General features: G+C 54.6%; 2 protein-coding genes across 2 annotated transcripts in view; both read right to left on the bottom strand.

The window, feature by feature from the left end:
- eif3c (eukaryotic translation initiation factor 3, subunit C) overlaps positions 1 to 16199 on the bottom strand; it is a 37567-nt gene extending 21368 nt beyond the window's left edge. Inside the window, 15 exon segments of the mRNA XM_059953336.1 lie at positions 803 to 888; positions 891 to 989; positions 2198 to 2291; positions 2466 to 2591; positions 2687 to 2828; positions 3707 to 3810; positions 6264 to 6426; positions 7366 to 7490; positions 8601 to 8707; positions 8956 to 9004; positions 9266 to 9391; positions 13323 to 13512; positions 13733 to 13798; positions 15269 to 15377; positions 15937 to 16199. Coding sequence (XP_059809319.1) covers positions 803 to 888; positions 891 to 989; positions 2198 to 2291; positions 2466 to 2591; positions 2687 to 2828; positions 3707 to 3810; positions 6264 to 6426; positions 7366 to 7490; positions 8601 to 8707; positions 8956 to 9004; positions 9266 to 9391; positions 13323 to 13512; positions 13733 to 13798; positions 15269 to 15369 — 1578 coding nt within the window. The 5' untranslated portion in view covers positions 15370 to 15377; positions 15937 to 16199.
- A 1811-nt stretch (positions 16200 to 18010) lies between these two features.
- The window catches only part of cln3 (CLN3 lysosomal/endosomal transmembrane protein, battenin), a 16865-nt gene continuing 13082 nt past the window's right edge, over positions 18011 to 21793 (bottom strand). The window contains 4 exon segments of the mRNA XM_059953163.1: positions 18011 to 18965; positions 19728 to 19868; positions 20018 to 20111; positions 21501 to 21615. Coding sequence (XP_059809146.1) covers positions 18846 to 18965; positions 19728 to 19868; positions 20018 to 20111; positions 21501 to 21615 — 470 coding nt within the window. The 3' untranslated portion in view covers positions 18011 to 18845.

Raw genomic sequence — 21793 nt, 5'->3', positions numbered from 1 at the left:
CTGCAGTGAGGGGGCAACCACCCCCCATTCCCCTCATGGCTTCCCCACTCCTGCTACTCCTCTCATTGCATCCCTCACCCTCTTCTCTGCACCCACCCCACTCCATCCTCTCTAATTTCCCTCCCTTGCCCTCTCAGACCATCCCCCACCCTCTCTCCCCTGCCCCTGTTCACTACCCCTCTCTCCCCTTCATCTCCGTCTCCCCCTTTCACTCTCCCACCCTATTTCCCTGCCCCCCCCATTTACCTGTCTCCTCCAGTCACAATTCCCCCCCCCCCCCAGCCCTCTGTGGGAGTTGTGGTAGGGGTCAAAGTCAAGGTCCATTAGCAGCATGTTGTCAACCAAAACACGCAGCGCCCGCAAACTGAGAGCTTTACTACAACAGCTCTGGAACTTTACATAGAGGGGGCGCCGGAGATGGGCAAGGTAAGTCTAATGGAAGATGTGAAAGTTCATGGACAAGCTAACGGACAAATGCTTTACTAATTTCAAAATATCATGGGAGGATTGTCAGCTTGTAGTTTCTATTGATTTTTATCACCCCAATTGTGAATGGTGATTGATCAGACAAACCTGTATAGCTTATCAAACGGTCAATATTGGTAACTTCTCTATAAAAATGACATTCATCTGCTCAGGCTTCAGAACAGTGGTGGGTGACAGGCGTGGGCTGTTCTCATGCACAAGTACGTCTGCAGAATGAGTGTGTGTTCCAAGTCCAGTTAATGACAATCTGTCTCCCTTTCCTCTTCCTACTTCTCCTTCCTGTCCTCCCTTATCCTCTCACCCCATCCCCACTCACCTTGGACTGATCGGAGGGAGCCTGCAGCCTTTGGTGAGCCTTGTAGTCAAACTTGTAGTAAGTGTGCATGATGCGGCGCAGGTAGGCCGGCAGATCTCGTCAGTGGTGCCTTTCCGCTCCAGGTACTCCTGCAGACGCTGCACAATTTGGCAGACACGCCACTCGTCCTTCAGATTCTCCACGTACTCTGTAGTGGGGGAGAGAGGGGAGAGAGGGGAGAGAGGGGAGAGAGGGGAGAGAGGGGAGAGAGGGGAGAGAGGGGAGAGAGGGGAGAGAGGGGAGAGAGGGAGAGAGGGAGAGAGGGGGAGAGAGGGGAGAGAGGGGAGAGAGGGGAGAGAGGGGAGAGAGGGGAGAGAGGGGAGAGAGGGGAGAGAGGGGGAGAGAGGGGAGAGAGGGAGAGAGGGGAGAGAGGGGAGAGGGGAGAGAGGGGAGAGAGGGGAGAGAGGGGAGAGAGGGGAGAGAGGGGAGAGAGGGGAGAGAGGGGAGAGAGGGGAGAGAGGGGAGAGAGGGGAGAGAGGGGAGAGAGGATAGAGAAAAGGTGAGGATGGGAAGAAATTATTGGGGATGGAGAGGATACAGTGAGATTCAGAAACCCCCTCTTACCCACACTGACCTTAAACAGTTACATCCACCCTCAGGGAGAATTTGACGGTGGGGGTGGGGGAATAGGACACAGATGGACTGATAGACCAACCACCCACCTCAGCCTTCCCTCAACCCAGAGGCAGGAAAATGAAAGAACAGGGCAAGCTGCAGAGTTGCAGAATCATTGTATTACATCCTGGGCACATTCCCCCCGCCATTATTGGGTGTATCTGCAGGAGACGTCGCTTCCAGAAAGCAGCATCTACCGTCAAAAATCTCCACTGTCCAGGCCACGCTCTCTTCCCACAGCTCCCATCGGGCAGGAGGTACAGAAGCCTGACGTCCCACACCACCAGGTTCAGGAACAGCAACTTCCCTTCAACCATTCAGTTCTTGAACTATCAGCATAATCCAAACCACTTGCGTGTTTTGGTTCTAATCTGCTCTTTCATGTAAAAATGTGTGCCTGACTGATGTGTAATTGATGTTCTGACGGTGAGTATTGTACATCTGATGCTGAGTGTTTGTGATAACGCTCCAACTACGTTTTTCAACCAACCTGAGCACACATAGACCTATGGGTCTGACAACAAACCTGCTGACCTGGGGAGGGGGGGGGGGGGGGAGGCAAGAAGCTTACATCCACCCTCACGCTGAGCAACAATGCCCTCCTCCCTCCCACGACACCCTTTGTCCCCTCTCTCATGCCCTCCACCCTCCCTCCTCCTCCCCAACCTGTCTCCCACCTCCACCTTCCCCATCTGTGGTTCCCCTCCATATTTCCCCAGGGTGGGGGGTGTGGTTGCTTACCCTGTGAATGGGGATCGGTGTTCTGCATGATTTTGGTAAACTCTTCGTCCATCCGCTCGACCAGTGTCAAGATGCAGCCCCGCACCCGGTACGGCTGTGGGAGAGCAGAAGAGGGTCAGCAGGAGAGCGGTGGTGGGGGATGGGGGGGGGAGAGAGAGAGGTGCAAGGAGGAGGTGACAGAGGGTTGAGTAGGAGGAGACTGAGGGAGGGAGAAGGTGTGCGAGTGAGTGTGAGGAGGAGGTGACAGATGGTTCAACAATGTTGTTACCAGCTCAGAATTGCTCAGGTTCTCCGATTCCTCCCCAATGTTCTCCCCGATGAAGATGTTCTGACACTCGAAGAGAATGTCGAGGAGATTGTCCACACACGCCAGGCACTTCCTCCACATATCTTGCTGTAGGGGAACAGAGGGAAAAGAGTTCACTGAGTGTGTGGTGGGATGGTGTGGAGGGAGCTTCACAGGTCTGGATGGAAATTCTAGGACTTTACCTTCATGCAGGAAGCGAGGTTGGGATTGTAGTCATACAGAGAAGCCACTATGTTGAACTTGATCTTCAAAGTGATGCCATCCCCAAGCTCATGTGTGGTGGCGATGGCACACAATTCGGTCAGCATTTCGATCTGGGCAGCCCTGCAGAGAAAGTCATGGGGAAGGGTAGGGGTAGAAGGTTTGGGGGGTGGGGGGGAAGAAAGGTTCAGGGGTTGAAAGGGTTGGGGATGGGTGCAGGGGTGAGGAAGGGCAGGAGAGGAGGTAGGTGAATGGGGGAAAGGGAGAGTGGGTGGAAGGAGCAGGACAGCAATAAGAAAGTTCACCAGTGAAGTGCAGCTCCAAATCAGTCAGGAACTCAATTGGCAGCCATGGCTGCCTCCCTCCCGCCCTCCGTCCATCCACCAGTCCACTGGACAGCATGCCCAATCCTGACCCCCCGCCCATGAAAGACAAGGAAAAGCGCACCCGCCACTACCTATCGGTATTCTCCCCCGCATGATGAAGCATCGTTCGCTCACCCTTGCTGAACACCCTGCCGTGCCACCCCCCCCACCCCGTGCCATTGTGGAACTTCGTGTCCTTTGAACAGGGTCACAAACATCTCTATCGTACCTGTTCCCAACACCACATTCCAGGCACCCACCACTCTGTGTAAAAACCCTCATCTCCTTGGAATGTACCCCCTCTCCGTAAATGCATCCTGTTATCAGACATTTCCACTGGGGTAAAGATACTCTATCAGCCTATTTCTAAATGTCGATCACGTTTCCCTTCAGCATTCAGAACTCCAGTTTGTCCCACCTCTCTCTGCATGGAGCTCCCACTCTGAACCTCTCCAAAGCCCCCACACCCTTTCTGTAACGAGGCGAGCAGAATCGAATTCAACCGTCCCAGTGCGGTCTTGACACAGCTTCAAAGAAACTCCAAAACTCTCTTTCACAAGGGCCCAACCACGTTCCCACCCCATCCACTTGTGTTGGTCGTGTAGGAGGCTGGACGGCCACTGGGGTGGCCCTTACCTGTCGGTTCCCTTCTTCCCTCGGGCCTGGAGAATCTCGTTCAGCTTCTTCAGGACCACCGAGTGATTGATCTCAGTTCCCTTGGCAAACATCTTGGGCTTCTCCTGAACGCAGAAAAATAACAGAGTAGACCCATGGCAGAGAGTGGGGACGCAGGGGAAGGGAGGGAACACACCGGGAACCGTGCATGAGGGGTGACCGTTCAGGGGAGGGGGCGAAAGGAGGGGGGGGGCGAAAGGAGGGGAGGAGAGGGGGAGGGGCTGAGGAGGAGATGGAAGGGCCCAAGGAGGAAGGAGGTGGCCGAGGAGAGGAACAGACATTTCACTCATGGTTCAACTCGTGCTCTCTGAAGAGAGAGGGCAGGTTGTCTAGGGGACTGAGCAGGGGGCACAGGGGCATGGGGAGAGAGAGAGAGGGCGGGATGACTAGGGGACTGAGCAGGGGGCACGGGGGGCATGGGGAGAGAGAGAGGGCGGGATGACTAGAGGACTGAGCAGGGGGGGGCACAGGGGCATGGGAAGAGAGAGAGGGCGGGATGACTAGGGGACTGAGCAGGGGGCACGGGGGCATGGGGAGAGAGAGAGGGCGGGATGACTGGGGGACTGAGCAGGGGCATGGGGAGAGAGAGAGGGCGGGATGACTGGGGGACTGAGCAGGGGGCACGGGGAGAGAGAGAGGGCAGGATGACTGGGGGACTGAGCAGGGGGCACGGAGAGAGAGAGGGCGGGATGACTGGGGGACTGAGCAGGGGGCACGGGGAGAGAGAGAGGGCGGGATGACTGGGGGACTGAGCAGGGGGCATGGGGAGAGAGAGAGGGCAGGATGACTAGGGGACTGAGCAGGGGGCATGGGGAGAGAGAGAGGGCGGGATGACTAGGGGACTGTGCAGGGAGCACGGGGAGAGAGAGAGGGCGGGATGACTAGGGGACTGAGCAGGGGGCATGGGGAGAGAGAGAGGGCGGGATGACTGGGGGACTGAGCAGGGGGCACGGGGAGAGAGAGAGGGCGGGATGACTGGGGGACTGAGCAGGGGGCATGGGGAGAGAGAGAGGGCAGGATGACTAGGGGACTGAGCAGGGGGCATGGGGAGAGAGAGAGGGCGGGATGACTAGGGGACTGTGCAGGGGGCATGGGGAGAGAGAGAGGGCGGGATGACTAGGGGACTGAGCAGGGGGCATGGGGAGAGAGAGGGCGGGATGACTGGGGGACTGAGCAGGGGGCATGGGGAGAGAGAGAGGGCGGGATGACGGGGACAGCAGGGGGCATGGGGAGAGAGAGAGGGCGGGATGACTAGTGGACTGAGCAGGGGGCATGGGGAGAGAGAGAGGGTGGGATGACTAGCAGACTCAGCAGGGGGCATGGGGAGAGAGAGAGGGCGGGGTGACTGGGGGACTGAGCAGGGGGCACGGGGAGAGAGAGAGGGCGGGATGACTGGGGGACTGAGCAGGGGGCATGGGGAGAGAGAGAGGGCGGGATGACTGGGGGACTGAGCAGGGGCACAGGGGCATGGGAAGAGAGAGAGAGGGCGGGATGACTAGGGGACTGAGCAGGGGGCATGGGGAGAGAGAGAGGGCGGGATGACTGGGGGACTGAGCAGGGGGCATGGGGAGAGAGAGAGGGCGGGATGACGGGGACAGCAGGGGGCATGGGGAGAGAGAGAGGGCGGGATGACTAGCGGACTGAGCAGGGGGCATGGGGAGAGAGAGAGGGCGGGATGACTGGGGGACTGAGCAGGGGGCACAGGGGCATGGGGAGAGAGAGAGGGCGGGATGACTAGGGGACTGAGCAGGGGGCATGGGAAGAGAGAGAGGGCGGGATGACTGGGGGACTGAGCAGGGGGCACGGGGGCATGGGGAGAGAGAGAGGGCGGGATGACTGGGGGACTGAGCAGGGGGCACGGGGGCATGGGGAGAGAGAGAGGGCGGGATGACTGGGGGACTGAGCAGGGGGCACGGGGGCATGGGGAGAGAGAGAGGGCGGGATTACTAGGGGACTGAGCAGGGGGCATGGGGAGAGAGAGAGGGCGGGATGACTAGGGACTGAGCAGGGGGCATGGGGAGAGAGAGAGGGCGGGATGACTAGGGACTGAGCAGGGGGCACAGGAAGAGAGAGAGGGCAGGATGACTAGGGGACTGAGCAAGGGGCATGGGGAGAGAGAGAGGGCGGGATGACTAGGGACTGAGCAGGGGGCACAGGAAGAGAGAGAGGGCAGGATGACTAGGGGACTGAGCAAGGGGCATGGGGAGAGAGAGAGGGTGGGATGACGGGACTGAGGAAGGGGCATGGGGAGAGAGAGAGAGAGGGTGGGATGACTAGGGGACTGAGCAGGGGCACAGGAAGAGAGAGAGGGCGGGATGACTGGGGGACTGAGCAGGGGCACAGGAAGAGAGAGAGGGCGGGATGACTGGGGGAACGGGGTGACCTCAGGGAGGGAGAGACTCTATTGTGATCTGAGCAGCAAAAAGCAGGGAGAGAAAGGGGATAGGGCATGTGGCAGGGGTGACGTGAGGGACTGAGGACGAGGGGAGAGGGGCAGTGTGGGAGCTGAGGTACGTACCGACACCATTGGAGCCCCTCCTTTCACCGGTTTCCACTCGCCGCCCTCATCTCCCTCCTCCTCGCCCTCCTCTGCTTTCCTCTTGTCCTTGCGCTCCAGTCGTTTCTTCAGCTTGTCGTCCCGTTTCTTGTCAGCAGCCCTCTTCTCCTCCTCTGTCGGCTGCCTGTAGGGAGCATCGTCACACCGGCTCTTATAACTCCTCCCAGAAATCTCCCCCCCCCATCAGGTGAACTTCCTGATATACCCTCCCCACCAGATCTGCCTCTCATCACCCTGGACCCCCTCAAAGACCCCCCCCAACCTGCAACACCCCTCTGTCCTTCCCCAAACTGACTCCTCAATCAGCCCCTTCCTAACGGGACTACCCCACCCCGACCTTCCCCTCCCCAGACTGTGACCCCCTCCTCCCCCCCCCGATCAGCCAATCCCCACCGTGACCTCCCGATCAGCCCCTCCCTAACGGGACTACCCCACCCCGATCTTCCCCTCCCTACCCTGTGACCCCCCCCCCCCCCCCCGATCAGCCAATCCCCACCGTGACCTCCTGATCAGCCCCTCCCTAACGGGACTACCCCACCCTGATCTTCCCCTCCCCACCGTGACCTCCTGATCAGCCCCTCCCTAACGGGACTACCCCACCCCGATCTTCCCCTCCCCACTGTGACCCTCCTATCAGCCCCACCCCACCATGACCCCCCCCCGATCAGCCACTCCCCACCGTGACCTCCTGATCAGCCCCTCCCTAACGGGACTACCCCACCCTGATCTTCCCCTCCCCACCGTGACCCCCCCCCCCCGATCAGCCACTCCCCACCGTGACCTCCTGATCAGCCCCTCCCTAACGGGACTACCCCACCCCGATCTTCCCCTCCCCGCTGTGACCCCCCCCCCCCCGATCAGCCACTCCCCATCGTGACCTCCTGATCAGCCCCTCCCTAACGGGACTACCCCACCCTGATCTTCCCCTCCCCACTGTGACCCCCCCCCCCCCGATCAGCCGCTCCCCACCGTGACCTCCTGATCAGCCCCTCACTAACGGGACTACCCCACCCCGATCTTCCCCTCCCCACCGTGAAGCCCCCCCCACCCCGCACTCACTCACTTCTTGAGAAACTTGTGGGCAAGGGAGATGTATTTGCTGTCATCATCGTCTGATTCCGAGTCTGAATCATCGGAGGGGGATCCCCAATCTTCATCATCATCATCATCCTCATCTTCCTCATCCTCCTGGGGGGGTGGGGGAATCGTCAGTCTAAACCTGACGAACCCGAGAACGCGAGGGGGAACGAAGGGGTTCGGAAAGTTCTGTTGCAGCTTTATAAATCTCTGTCAGGCCACGTCTGGAGTATTACATTCAAGTCTGGGTGAGGGTGCAGAAGAGGCTCATCGGGATGCTGCCTGGATTAGAGGGCCTGAGCTGGAAGGAGAGGTCAGACAAACTTGGGGGTTCTCTCTGGAGTTGTGGAGGCTGAGGAGAGATCTGATCGAGGTATTAGAGAGTGAGCGGGGGTAAGTTCGAAGGAGATGTGCAGAGCGAGTCTTACACAGAGGATGGTGGTCGCCTGATATGTGCTGCTGGAGGTGATGGTTGACACAGATATGACAGTGGCAGAGGCGTTTAAAGAAGCTGTTAGCTGAGACATCAGGGAGATGGACAGAAGGGATTTGGTGTCAATAGCAATTGGTTCAGGACAACATTGTGTGCCAAGGGCCTATTGCTGTATTCTAATGTTCTGTGTTTTAAGAGCAGGAACATCACGTTGAGGTCGTTCAAGACATTAGTGAAGCCGCACTTGGAGTACTGAGTACAGTTTTAGTCACCCTCTGGAAAGAGTACAGAGGAGATTTATGAGGATGTTGTCACGACTCGAGAGACGGTTATGGAGGAGTTGGGCAGGTTGGGACTTTATTCCTTGGAGCGTAGAAGACCTTACAGAAGAAACCACGAGGAGCAGATAGGGTGAATGTGCAGTCTTTTTCCTCAGGGCTGGGGAATCAGGAACCAGAGGGCACAGGTTTAAGGCTAGAGAGGAGAGATTTAATAGAGACCTGAGGGAAAACTTTTTCCACCCAGAAAGTGGCCCATTCTGGGAAGGTACATTTACAACATTGAAAAGCCACTCAGACAGGTAGATGAATGGTTTAGGAGATTCGGGTCAAACACAAGTAAATGGGACTGACTCAGATGGGATCTGTGTTGGCACAGACCAGGTTCCATGTTGTGTGACTCTGACGTTACCCCAGTTCTCAGAGGAATGCAAGGGGAAGCACAGAGGAGGAGAAGGGGACAACTGTCAGAAGAAATTCAGGAGATAAAATCCAAAGGTGAACTCTGACCTCCAGGGCCTTGGCTGCCTTCTTGGGCTCTGGTACAGCCTCCATTTTCTTCTTCAGGAAGACTGCAGCTGTCATCTCATCTTCGTCCTCCTCTTCCTCTGAGGATTCTGTAGGGGTGGGAAAGAGGAGGAAAAGGAGATGAAGGGGAGAGGGGGGGAGAGAAAAAGGAGGAAGGGGATTTGAATGTATTACTTTTCCAGTTTCACACCATAGTCGGAGGATGTTTGATTTTGGGTGAAGGAGGGCAGGTGGGGCACAGAGGCTGCAGGGCGAGAGGCGGGGAGATGGGGACGGCAGACCTCAGTGAATGTCGGTGAGGGATATGGTTGGGGTGGGGGGGAGGAGGTGTTCTGACCTTCATCCTCCTCCACTTCTTCCTCTTCGTCAGCAGACTTTTCCGGGTTCTGGAATAAGAAAGGAACATCAGAGATTGGGTGGAGGAAGATGTTCTCTCCTCTCTGAATATCAGCCGTCCCCACCCCGTGACTCTGCCCTGTGGTAGAGATCCCCCACAGTGTGGGGAGAGTTCTCCCTCTGTTAGAGCCCTGTGCAGGGTTCTTCTCCTGTTGCCCGCACTGAAAATCCCAGGCAGGGTTCTCCTCCCGTTAGACTGTACTGAGACCTGTCAGGCATTTGGGATGCCCTGACCAGGATTTCCCTCCCACCTCTCTGTAGGCGATGAGCTCCTGTTCGAAGTCCCGGTTGTACTTCCGGATCTTCTGCCTCATGGTGGCCAAGGCCTTGGAGTTATTCTTGTTCATCTTCTTCCTGCCTTCCCGATCCTCCCACACCTGCCAGAACCAGAATCAGGTTTATTATCACCGGCATGTGAAGTGAAATTTGTTAACTTAGCAGCAGCAGTTCAACACAATACGTAATATAGAAGAGAAAAATAAAATAATAATAGGTAAATCATTACAGTATACGCATATTCATTAAACTAAAAATCCCGCAAAAACACAAAGTATATATATACACACACACATACACATTTAAAAATGAAAAAAAGTGAAGTAGTGCTTATGGATTCAACGTCCATTTAGGAATCGGATGGCAGAGGGGAAGAAGCTGTTCCTGAAACGCTGGGTGTGTGCCTTCAGGCTTCTGTATCTCCAACCTGATGGTAACAGTGAGAAAAGGGCATGCCCTGGGTGCTGGAGGTCCTTAATAATGGACGCTGCCTTTCCAAGACACCGCTCCTTAGAGGTGTCCTGGGTACTTTGCAGGTTAGTGCCCAAGATGAAGCTGACTAGATTTACAACCTTCTGCAACTTCTTTCAGTGTGCAGTAGCACCGCCCTTCCCCACACCAGACAGTGACTCAACCTGTCAGAATACTCTCCATAGTAAATCTATAGTTTTTGAGTGTTTTTGTTAACATGCCAAATCTCTTCAAACTCTTAATGAAGTACAGTTGTTATCTTGCCTTCTTTATAGCTGCATCAATATGTTGGGACCAAGTTAGGTCCTCAGAGATCTTGACACCCAGGAACTTAGACACTGCTCATTCACTCCACTTCTGATCCCTCAATGAGGATTGGTATATGTTCCTTACCCTTCCTGAAGTCCACGATCAGCTCTTTCATCTTACTGATGTTGAGTGCAAGGTTGTTGCTGTGACACCATTCCACTAGTTGGTATATCTGTAAGCCCTCTCGTCACTATCTGAGATTCTAACTACAATGGTTGTATCATCAGCAATTTTACAGATGGTATTTGAGCTATGCCTAGCCACATAGTTATGGGTATAGAGAGAGTAGAGCAGTGGGCTAAGCACACACCCCTGAGGTGCAGCAGCGTTGATCGTCAGCGAGCAGGAGATATTATCACCAATCTGCAGATTGTGGTCTTCTGCTTAGGAAGTTGGCAATTGCAGTGGGAGGTACAGAGGCCCAGGTTCTGTAACTTCTCAATCAGGATTGTGGGAATGATGGTATTAAATGCTGAGCTATGGTTGATGAGCAGCATCCTGACGTAGGTGTTTGTGTTGTCCAGATGGTCTAAAGCCATGTGAAGTGCCATTGAGATTACGTCTGCCATTGACCTATTGTGGCGATAGGCAAATTGCAATGGGTCCAGGTCCTTGCTGAGGCAGTTCAGTCTAGTCATGACCAACCTCTCAAAGCATTTCATCACTGTAGATGCTACACTGATTGGCCTAATCTCAAATAATAATGAGACAGCCTACAGAGAAGTCATCTCCCTGACACAGCGGTGTCAAGAAAATAACCTCTCCCTCAACATTGCAAAAACAAAGGAGCTGGTTGTGGATTATAGGAGGAATAGAGACAGGATAACCTTTATTGACATCGATGGATCTGGGGTTGAGAGGGTGAACAGCTTTAAGTTCCTCAGCTTAAACATCACCGAGGATCTCACTTTGGTCTGTACATACTCGCTGTGTGGTGAAAAAGGTACAACAGCACCTCTTTGACCTCAGACAGTTGAAGAAATTTGGTGTGGATCACCAAATCCTAAGGACTTTCTACAGGGGCACAATTGAGAGCATCCTGACTAGCTGCATCACTGCCAGATATGGGAACGCAATCGCAGGACTCTGGTACAGACAGCCCAGGGCATCTGTAGATGTGAACTTCTCACTACTCAGGACATTTACAAAGACAGGTACGTAAAAAGGGCCTGAAGGATCATTGGCGATCTGAGTCATCCCAACCACAAACTATTCCAGCTGCTACCATCTGGGAAACGGTACCGCAGCATAAAAGCCAGGACCAACGGGCTCCGGGACATCTTCCTCCACCAGGCCACCAGACTGATTAATTCATGCTGATATAATTGTATTTCTGTTATATTAACTATCCTATACATACTATGTTTTACAAATTACTATAAATTGCACATGGCACACTTAGAGACGTAAAGATTTTTATTCCTCATGTATGAAGAGGATGTAAGAAATAAAGTCATAAATAAATAGACCAGTGCTATCCGGTGATAGTCATGAATGAAGCTCACATTATTCTTCTCAGGCACTGGTATAATTGTTGCCTTTTTGAAGCAAGTGGGAACTTCCAGCCATAGCAGTGAGAAGTTGAAAATGTCCTTGAATACTCCCACCAGTTGGTTGGCACAGGTTTTCAGAGCCTTACCAGGTACTCTATCTGGACCTTTCGCCTTGTGAGGGTTCACTCTCTTCAAAGACAGCCTAACATCAGCCTCTGAGACAGAGATCACAGGGTCATCAGTTGCAGCAAGAATTTTCATAGCTGTAGTTATATTCTCCCTTTCAAAGTGGGCATAGAAGGCATTGAGTCCATCTGGTAGTGAAACATCGCTGCCATTCATACTATAGGGTTTTGCTTTGTAGGAAGTAATGTCTTGCAAACCCTGCCAGTGTTGTCGTGCATCTGATGTCGCCCTAACCTCATTCAAAATCATCTCTTCACCCTTGAAATAGCCCTCTGCAAATGATACCTGGTTTTCTGGTACAGGCCTGGGTTGCCAGACTTGAATGCCACAGATCTAGTCTTCAGCAGATAACGTACCTCCTGGTTCATCCATGGCTTTTGGTTTGGGAATGTATAGTAAATCTTTGTAGGCAAAACTCATCCACACACGTTTTAATGAAGTCAGTAACAATTGCAGCATATGCATCCAGGTTGGAAGATGAATCCCTGAATACAGTCTCGTAGTTCAGTCCACCAATACAAAGCAGTGTTGTAGGCGTTCCTCTGCTTCCCTTGTCTATATTTCCTTGGTCCTCACTACTGGTGCGGCAGTCTTCAGTCTCTGCCTATACTTGGGAGTAGAAGTACAGCCAGGTGATCAGACTTCCTGAAGTGAGGACATGGAATAGCACGGTAGGCATTCTTGATGGTGCTGTAACCAGTGTGTTATTTTCACTGGTATTGCAAGTGATCTGTTAATGGCAATTGCTTAGTGATTTTTTCGGACTGGCCTGGTTAAAATCTCCCAAACAGTGGTGAAGGTGTTAGGATGCGCTGTTTCGCGCATGTTGTTGAAATCATCTAAAGCCTGATTGACATTGACCCGAGGTGGAATGTACACTGCCACCAAAATGATCCCGGAAATCTCCTGTGGGAGGTAAAAAGGACGGCACTTCCCTGCTGGATATTCCGGGTCTGGTGAGCAGAGTTGGGACAGCACCAGAATTTCTGTACCAGGAAGAGTTGATCATGGGGCACCTCCACCTCAGCTCTTGAGAGACTCTATAGATCTGTCCTCACAGTGTTTAATAAACCCATCAATCTGAATTGTTGCATCCAGTACAGAAGGGGTTAACCAGGATTCCATGAAACAAAGGACACATGCGGTCTTAATATCCCTCTGATTCAGCTGAGATCAATTTTATTCACCAGAAATTTGGCTGTGAGATAGTCAGTCTAGGGAGCTTAAAACCCCGTTTCCTCAATCGCACTTGTATCCCTGACCTGCAGCCACATTTCCTACGTGGAATCTGACGAGGAGTGTGTCCACACTCTGCATTGTTTCTGTCAGCTCTAAGCAGCGATAGTTCACTTAATCGCATTAAGACATCTTTGTTAACTGTACTGACCTTGGAAGCAGTTGTGCTTTTCAGCTGTATCAGGCTGAAATTTAATCGGTTCCATCAAGAGCTCTGCTGCCTCTCACTCGAGGCACCCAGGAGGAGGGCAACAAAAGGGAATGAGGGAAGAGTAAGGAGATTGAGGGCTAAGGGGGTGGCAGTTGCTTAAGGAGGTGGGGAGCAAGGGGGCCTCACCTCGTTCACCATGTCCTCTAGATCGACCAGGATGCGGATGTAGAATTTGGGGATGCCCTCCTTGTCTACGATGCTCTTGGACTTGAGGTAAGCCTTGCCCAGACTCTCAAACTCCTCCAAACACTTGGCCATGTCCCGGATTTTCATTGCATTGCGGATGGTCTTAATGATGTTCATCAGCTCATCGAACCTTACGCATGGAGGGAGGGAGATGGACAGGTAAGATAGGGAGGCAAGGGGATGAGGAAGAGGGAGCAGGGAGAGATGGAAGGAGGGGGAGGCAGGGAGGGTGTAGAGAGGAAGGGATATGTAGAGTGGTGGAGAGAAGAGGGGAGAGGGTGAGGAGGGACTGGGAAGGTGTGGTGGAGGAGAGGCGTGGTGGGAACGGGAAGGCTATCACGGTCACTCACCTCTTGTCTTTGGCGCTCCGCACCACTCTCTTGGCATCTTCTTCTTCATCACTGACCAACAAAGGCCTGGAGGGGAGAGGAAGGTGCAGAGACAGCTCAGAATTTCAGCAGCTGACAGACCTTGCCTACCCCCTCTTCCTTCTCCCTGGGGCTGCCGAGCTACAGGTATGAACATCACCAACTGCCTGTCCTGGCCCAAGCACCCATGTCACAGACAAGAAAACTCACACCCCTGTGACTCTACTTCCTCAGAGACTCCACAGCAGCGTTGCCATTAGCGTGACACCATTACAGCTCGGGCCGTCAGAGTTCAGAGCCGTCTGTTTGAATGTACTCGCTGTGACTGTGAGGATTTCCTCCCGCAATCGAAAGACGTACCAATTAGAAAGTAATCAATTGTTCAGTGATTATGCTCGCTTTAAATCAGTGGATTGCTGAGTCTAAGGGCTTGTTCCATGATGTACATCTAAAACAATAAATTTGACAACACCCTCCCCCCCACGACCCTTGCAGATACACCAGAGTGTCCTGTCTGGATGAATCATCACCACTCGTACGGTAGTTGCTCTGCCCATGACAAGAAACCACAGAGGGTTGTGGACATGGTTTAGCACATCACAGAATCTACCTGACCCTCCATGGACTCTGTCTAACTTCCCACTGCCTTGGTATAGCAGCTGGCATCATCACAGACACTCCCCACCCAGACATTCCCTCTTCCCATCCAGCAAAAGATACAAAAGACTGCAAACAAGTACCACCAGGGTCAAAGACAGCTTCTACCTCACTGTTATTAAACAGTTCCCTAGTACAATAAAACTCACTTGCCCTCACAATCCACCTCGTCGAGGCCCTTGCACCTTATTGTCTCCCTGTGCCGCCTTTTCTCTGTAGCTGGAACACTCTATTCTGCATTCTATTACTGTTCTACCCCAGTGCACTGTGTAATGATCTGACCTGTGTGAACTGTATGTGAGACAAGCTCTTCTCTGCACCCCGGTACCTGTGACAATGAAAAACCAATCTGGTTTGGGAGGCTCGACCTGTCCCCAACAAAGCCCAGTGCTGTGAATGATGAAGGCAGTCATGTCACACACACACGCCTTCTTAAGCAACTTGTCAACTGTTTCAGCCACTTTCAGGGTGGTGTCAGTGTCACAGTTAACACACTTTACAGCGCCAGCCACTGGGGTTCTGTTCCCACTGGTATCCGTAAGGAGCTTGGGCATCCTCTCCGCAACTCCGGTACCCTCCCACATCCCAAAGCTGTATGCTTCTGGACGTGCTATGGAAGCTTGGTGGGCTTCACCCAGCAGCGGCCGAGTGTTTTACTGTATATCGTGTGGGCAGTACACAGAACAAATAAAACTAATCTATCTTTTGCAGATGGGAATGGTCAACCCCGTCTCCCTGCCCTCACCCACTGGCCAACCTGATGCATGTTCCAACCCCATTCCCAGGGATGGAGGGAGGGGTGGGTGATGACTGGCTCTCCCCACCCCCAACCTCTAAACCCCAGTCAACTCCACCACCTACTGTCGAGAGAAGCCTCCTGCCCCTGCCTTGGGTAGCACCTCCTCCCCGGAGGACGAGGATTCGGACTCACTGTCCGAGCCAGTGGCAAAGAATCGAGACATGGTGGCACCTGTGGGAAGAGAGGAGAGGGGAGTGAACCCCAGTCCTGAAACATCCACAACCTCCTCTGTTCCTTGAGACCTGCCTCCACAGTGACCCTCTCACCAGCCTGACTTTCATCCTCCACCCAAACTCCCCTCTCTTCCAACTTCCACTGTTTCCCCCCATTTCTCCTGTGACATGGTCCCCAGATACCCCCCTCATCAATCTTCCCCACTGCCGTCCCCTTACCCACAGGCCTTCTCCATTCCAACCACTCTCCAGCCTGACCTTCCCTCTTCCAGCTCCAACCTCCATCCTGTTCCCCACCATCCTTCTCCCTCTAACCTCCTCTTCACTCTCACTCACTATATCCTCCTCCTCCCACATCTCTTTCAACCTTACTCCCTCCCCCTCCCCCAACCTCCCTCCCTCTCCCCCAACACTCCTTCCCTCTATCTTCCCCTCCCCAACCCCGTTTGTTCTCCTCCGCCACCCGCTCACGACCCACCTCCCTCCGTAGGTCACTTTCTTTCCCTCACTATCTTCCTCCCTCCAATTTATCCCCTCACAACCTCACTGTTACCCACACGCTGCCGGAGCCTTCTTGCTGGAAGTGACGTACTGAGACCGGAAATCGTAAGTGGCTAGTCACCATCTTTCTGATGGGCGCGAACAGCGAGCTGCCGGATGTTCAACGCCATCTTTTATGCAGGCGGCAGCGGGAACCGGGGGCCCTGACCGCGAATACGTAAACATTACCCCGCCCCCCAAAAAATATTGAAACCAATTTTTAATCAGTGCCAAACTGTTATGTCTTGCATTGCTCAACACCACTGACCCTTAACATTTAACCCTGAGTCCCCGAACACTCATCCCGCAGCAACCAACCTTGAACTCCATATTCTATGGGGTGGGAGAACCGGGGGGGAGGGGAATGGAGAGAAGGGAGGAGTTGGGAGAGGTCAGAGTAAGGAGGGGAGGGCAGAAGGGATATGAATGTTTTCCCAGTCCCAAGAACAAGCTAGACAGCCAGAAAAATGATGTATCCCCACCCCTCACCTCACATCCTTGTCTCTACTTTCTGCGAAGGCTGAGGAAAGTCCATCTCCCACCCCCCATCCTCATCACATTCTACAGGGGTTGTATTGAGAGCATCCTGAGCAGCTGCGTCACTGCCTGGTTTGGGAATTGCACCATCTCGGATCGCAAGAGCCTGCAGCGGATAGTAGGGTCTCTCTTCCCGCCATTACAGACATTTACAATGCACGCTGCATCCACAAAGCAAACAGCATTATGAAGGACACCATGCACCCCTCATACAAACTCTTCTCTCTCCTGCCATCTGGGAAAAGGCACCAAAGCATTTGGGCTCTCATGACCAGACTATGTAACAGTTTCTTCCCCCAAGCTATCAGACTCCTCAATACCCAGAGCCTGGACTGACATCTTACTGCCCTATTCTCTTGTTTATTATTTATTGTAATGCCTGCACTGTTTTATGCACTTTATGCAGTCCTGGGTAGGTCTGCAGTCTAGTGTAGTTTTTTTTCTGTGTTGTTTATGTAGTTCAATCTAGTTTTTGTACTGTGTCATGTAACAGCCTGGCGCTGAAAAAACATCTCATTTTTACTATGTATTGTACCAGCAGTAATGGTCGAAATGACAATAAAAGGTGACTTGACATCTCTCCTCACCTCCCTCCCATCTCTGTCACATCTCTGGCAGTTTTTTTCCTGTAATCCCCCTCTCTCCAGCTCTCCCTTCCCATCCCTTTCTCCAGTGATTAGATTCTCCCTACTCTCCTCCCCACTAGTGGAGTGGAGAGAGAAAAAGAGATAGGGGAGGGGAGGGGGAGGGGGGAGGGGAGAGAGAGGGGGAGGGGAGAGAGAGGGGGAGGGGGAGGGGGGGAGGGGAGAGAGAGGGGGGAGGGGAGAGAGAGGGGGGAGGGGAGAGAGAGGGGGGAGGGGGAGAGAGAGGGGGGAGAGAGAGAAGGACAGGGAGTCTTTACTGAGGCAGCAACTCCAAATCAGTGGCTGATGTCTCACAGGTCGAGATCCTTCCTTATAGATTCCTGTGAAGCACCACTGGTCTCTGACCTCCAGCCCCTGCCTTCTATGGAAAAGCTGTGGTCAATTCTGAATCCACATAGCCAAGTTTCCCTGGAATCTGAATGAGCGAGATAGATCGGCTGGTTGAGTGGTGTCACAGCATCAGTACAACCGAGGAATTGATTGTGGACCCGGGGGGAACAGGGAACAGTGGTGGAAAGGGTGACCAGCTTCAGTCTCCTGGGTGTCAGCATCTCAGAGGACGCCATCATGAAGGAGGTGATTCAGTGGCTCTACGTTCGGAGTTTGATAGGTCACCAAATTTCTACAGATGAGAACATTCTGACTGATTGCAATGCCGTCTAGTCTGGAGATGCCAGTGCACAGGATCGCAAGAGACTGAACAAGGGTTGAAGATTTGGCCAGCTCCACCACAGGCACAAGCCTCCCCACCATCAAGGACCTCTTCATGAGGCAGTGTCCATTAAAAACCAGGACACATCCTCTCACGACTACCATCAGGGAGGAGGAACAGGAGCCTGATCATGCAGGAGCAGCTTTATCCCCTTTGCCACAGATTTCCGAACAGACATTGAACCACAAACAGCAGCTCGCTTGCACTGTTTGTTTCTTTATTAGAGTGTTTTGTTTGTATTGCACAAAACAACGAATTTCACAGCACGTCAGTGATAATAAACCAGACTCATTATCCATTCCACCGTCTCCAGAGCACCCAGGTTCCCCAACATTGGAGTGACGGGTAGACAGGGTGAAGAAGGTGACATTTGGCATGCTGGCCTTCATCAGTCAGGGCTGGTACGTTATGTTGCAGTTGTACAAGACATTGGTGAGACCACACCTGGGAGTCCCGATGAGCAGTCGACCCCCGCTCAGCTGCTCCAGCACTCTGTGTATGTTGCCTTGGACTACTGTGTTGACTTTTGGCAACTCTGCTACGAGGAAGATGCCGTGAAGCTGGAAAGAATGCAGAGGGGATTTACGAGGGTGCTTCCAGGACTCGAGGGACTGGGTTATGGAGATGGTTGGGCAGGTTGGGACTTTACGCCCTGGAGTGTAGGAGACTGAGAGGTGAACTTACGTGCATAAAACCATGAGGGGCACAGACAGGGTGAATGCACATAGTCTTTTCCCCCAGGGCTGTGGAATTAAGAACCAGAGGATAGAGGTTTAAGATGAGAGGGGAAAGATTTAATAAGGCCCCTTGGGCAGCTTTTTCACCCACCAGCTGATGGAGCGAGCTGCCAGAGGAAGTGGCTGAGTCAGGCACTCAGACAGGTACGTGGCCAGCAAAGGTTCAGAGAGACATGGACGAGATGAAACACTAAAGCCCACCCATGAGCAGTCCCTGAGTAACCAGCCCAGGAGAATGGGGTAGAGCAGATGTAGAGGGAGGAGGGGAGAGAGCCAGAGGGGCTGGGGTGTGAGTGTCAGCCAAGTCGGCACAGCCAGTCGTGGAAGGGGAGAGCAACTGCGCCAGAAATGGCAATTCCCATCGTGTCCGCGATGCTGGCTGCTCCCATAGCAAATTCTCGCTCCCGGTCACTGGTCTGGGGGGAGAGAGGGTGTGAAAGAAAGTGTTAGAGGAGATACACTCAATGGAAAAAGATAAACTGCCCCTGGGAGAGCCCACAGGAACCCCAGTTCATTATCTCCCTCTCTCAGAACAGTAACGGTGCTCAGACTCTGCTTCACGTACTGAATGACATCGCCGAGGTTCAGAGGACAAAGCTGGACATTGAAGAGTCAAGTCCAGAGGTAGAGATTCCAAGTTCTGTGTGCACAGTTGGGGAATTAAGGCAGGTAGGTGGAGACGAATCCACAGCCAAATCAGCCATGATCTTACTGAATGGCGGAGCAGGCTCGACGGGCCAGATGGCCGACTCCTGCTCCTATTTCTTTTTATGTTTTTATGTGTGCTTGGTCGATGAAGGCCGACGTCTGAGAGTCCGGGCCAAGGACTGGAGGGTGGGTTCCTGACGTCTCAGAGTCTGCAGTAATGGAGGCCAGTCCTGAAGTTGTGCGAGGGTGTAGGTGGGGAGGAAAGGGGATAGTTTTAATGATTTTTTATTTTACTGCTGTTCTGTTGCTTTTGCTGCATCTGTTGTTCTGTGCAAATTACATGCATGCGATGTGGCCACTGGAATGTGTGATTCGCCCGTCTCTCTCTCTAACCCAGGCGATACTGGGCAGTGATGGGGAGCAGGAACCCTGGCTGATTTGCCCCTCTCTCTCTAACCCAAACAAATGCTGAGGATTTCCTCCACACCCTCTCCAACAGCAACACCTCCTCCCTTCCTGGGGAGACTCACCTCCTCAGTAATGTTGTTGAAGGTGTTCACATATCCTGCTCCTCCAAGCAGACCCTCGTACAGGATAATGACGAACACAATCCAGATCGTTGGCAGATATGAAAACCAAACCACGGAGAGCAGGAAAAACAAATTCACAAACTGAGAAAGAGAACAAGGTAACAGTCATATACAGAGAGAGGCTCCCTCCACACCATCCCATCACACTCCTGGGGTCAGAAATAAAGTGAAGCCGCCCGCAACCCCCCCCCCGTCCACACCATCCCCCCATCACATAAGGATGATAATACCTGTAAGACTGCGGGAATCCAGATACGATGAATTCGAAAGCATTTTGCAGATGATCTTGATACAAACACACCAGCCTGGTATATTGTCTGATACCTGGGGGGGGAGGGTGACGAAAATCAGTACCAGAGAGACTGGGGGAGGGGGAGGGGTGGGACAGAGAGAGAAAAGGAACGAAAGGGAGGAGAGGATGGGGGGGGAGGAGGAGAGGACGGGGGGGGGGAGGAGGAGAGGACGGGGGGAGGAGGAGGAGAGGACGGGGGGGGTGGAGGAGAGGACGGGGGGGTGGAGGAGAGGACGGGGGGGGTGGAGGAGAGGACGGGGGGGTGGAGGAGAGGACGGGGGGGGTGGAGGAGAGGACGGGGGGGTGGAGGAGAGGACGGGGGGGTGGAGGAGAGGACGGGGGGGTGGAGGAGAGGACGGGGGGGTGGAGGAGAGGACGGGGGGGTGGAGGAGAGGACGGGGGGGTGGAGGAGAGGACGGGGGGGTGGAGGAGAGGACGGGGGGGTGGAGGAGAGGACGGGGGGGTGGAGGAGAGGACGGGGGGGTGGAGGAGAGGACGGGGGGGTGGAGGAGAGGACGGGGGGGGTGGAGGAGAGGACGGGGGGGTGGAGGAGAGGACGGGGGGTGGAGGAGAGGACGGGGGGTGGAGGAGAGGACGGGGGGGTGGAGGAGAGGACGGGGGGTGGAGGAGAGGACGGGGGGTGGAGGAGAGGACGGGGGGGGAAGGAGAGGACGGGGGGGGGAAGGAGAGGACGGGGGGGGAAGGAGAGGACGGGGGGGGAAGGAGAGGACGGGGGGGGAAGGAGAGGACGGGGGGGGAAGGAGAGGACGGGGGGGGAAGGAGAGGACGGGGGGGGGAAGGAGAGGACGGGGGGGGGAAGGAGAGGACGGGGGGGGAAGGAGAGGACGGGGGGGGAAGGAGAGGACGGGGGGGGAAGGAGAGGACGGGGGGGGAAGGAGAGGACGGGGGGGGAAGGAGAGGACGGGGGGGGGAAGGAGAGGACGGGGGGGGAGGAGAGGACGGGGGGGAGGAGGAGAGGACGGGGGGGAGGAGGAGAGGACGGGGGGGGAGGAGGAGAGGACGGGGGGGGAGGAGGAGAGGACGGGGGGGGAGGAGGAGAGGACGGGGGGGGGAGGAGGAGAGGACGGGGGGGGAGGAGGAGAGGACGGGGGGGGAGGAGGAGAGGACGGGGGGGGGAGGAGAGGACGGGGGGGGGAGGAGAGGACGGGGGGGAGGAGAGGACGGGGGGGAGGAGGAGAGGACGGGGGGGAGGAGGAGAGGACGGGGGGGGAGGAGGAGAGGACGGGGGGGAGGAGGAGAGGACGGGGGGGAGGAGAGGACGGGGGGGAGGAGAGGACGGGGGGGGAGGAGAGGACGGGGGGGGGGAGGAGAGGACGGGGGGGGGGGAGGAGAGGACGGGGGGGGGAGGAGAGGACGGGGGGGGACGGGGAGATAACTATGGGGTCCGAGCCAACACTCACCACCTGTACTGAGCGCTGTGACTCAGGAAGCAGGTCGGGAAATACAGGAGTTCAAACTGGCGAAGTGGTAGAGACTCCATTAGTGTCGAATGCACATCAACCGTCACACTTGTTCCTCACCCCACCCTCCTCCGTACTGTCCTCACACTCCCTCCCTTCATACCTGACCCCTCATGCAGATCTGTCCTTCCTCCCCGTCCCCACCCCTCCCCTGTCCTCACCCCAACGTACCTACACATCCCTCTGTCCCTACCCTTTTCCTACCATTTCCCCCTTCCCATCCCCCGTCCCCG

Source organism: Hypanus sabinus, chromosome 29 (assembly GCF_030144855.1).
Source record: "Hypanus sabinus isolate sHypSab1 chromosome 29, sHypSab1.hap1, whole genome shotgun sequence".
NCBI lineage: Eukaryota > Metazoa > Chordata > Chondrichthyes > Myliobatiformes > Dasyatidae > Hypanus > Hypanus sabinus.
Note: the sequence above shows the minus strand (reverse complement) of the source record. Positions and strands in the feature narration are given on the sequence as shown.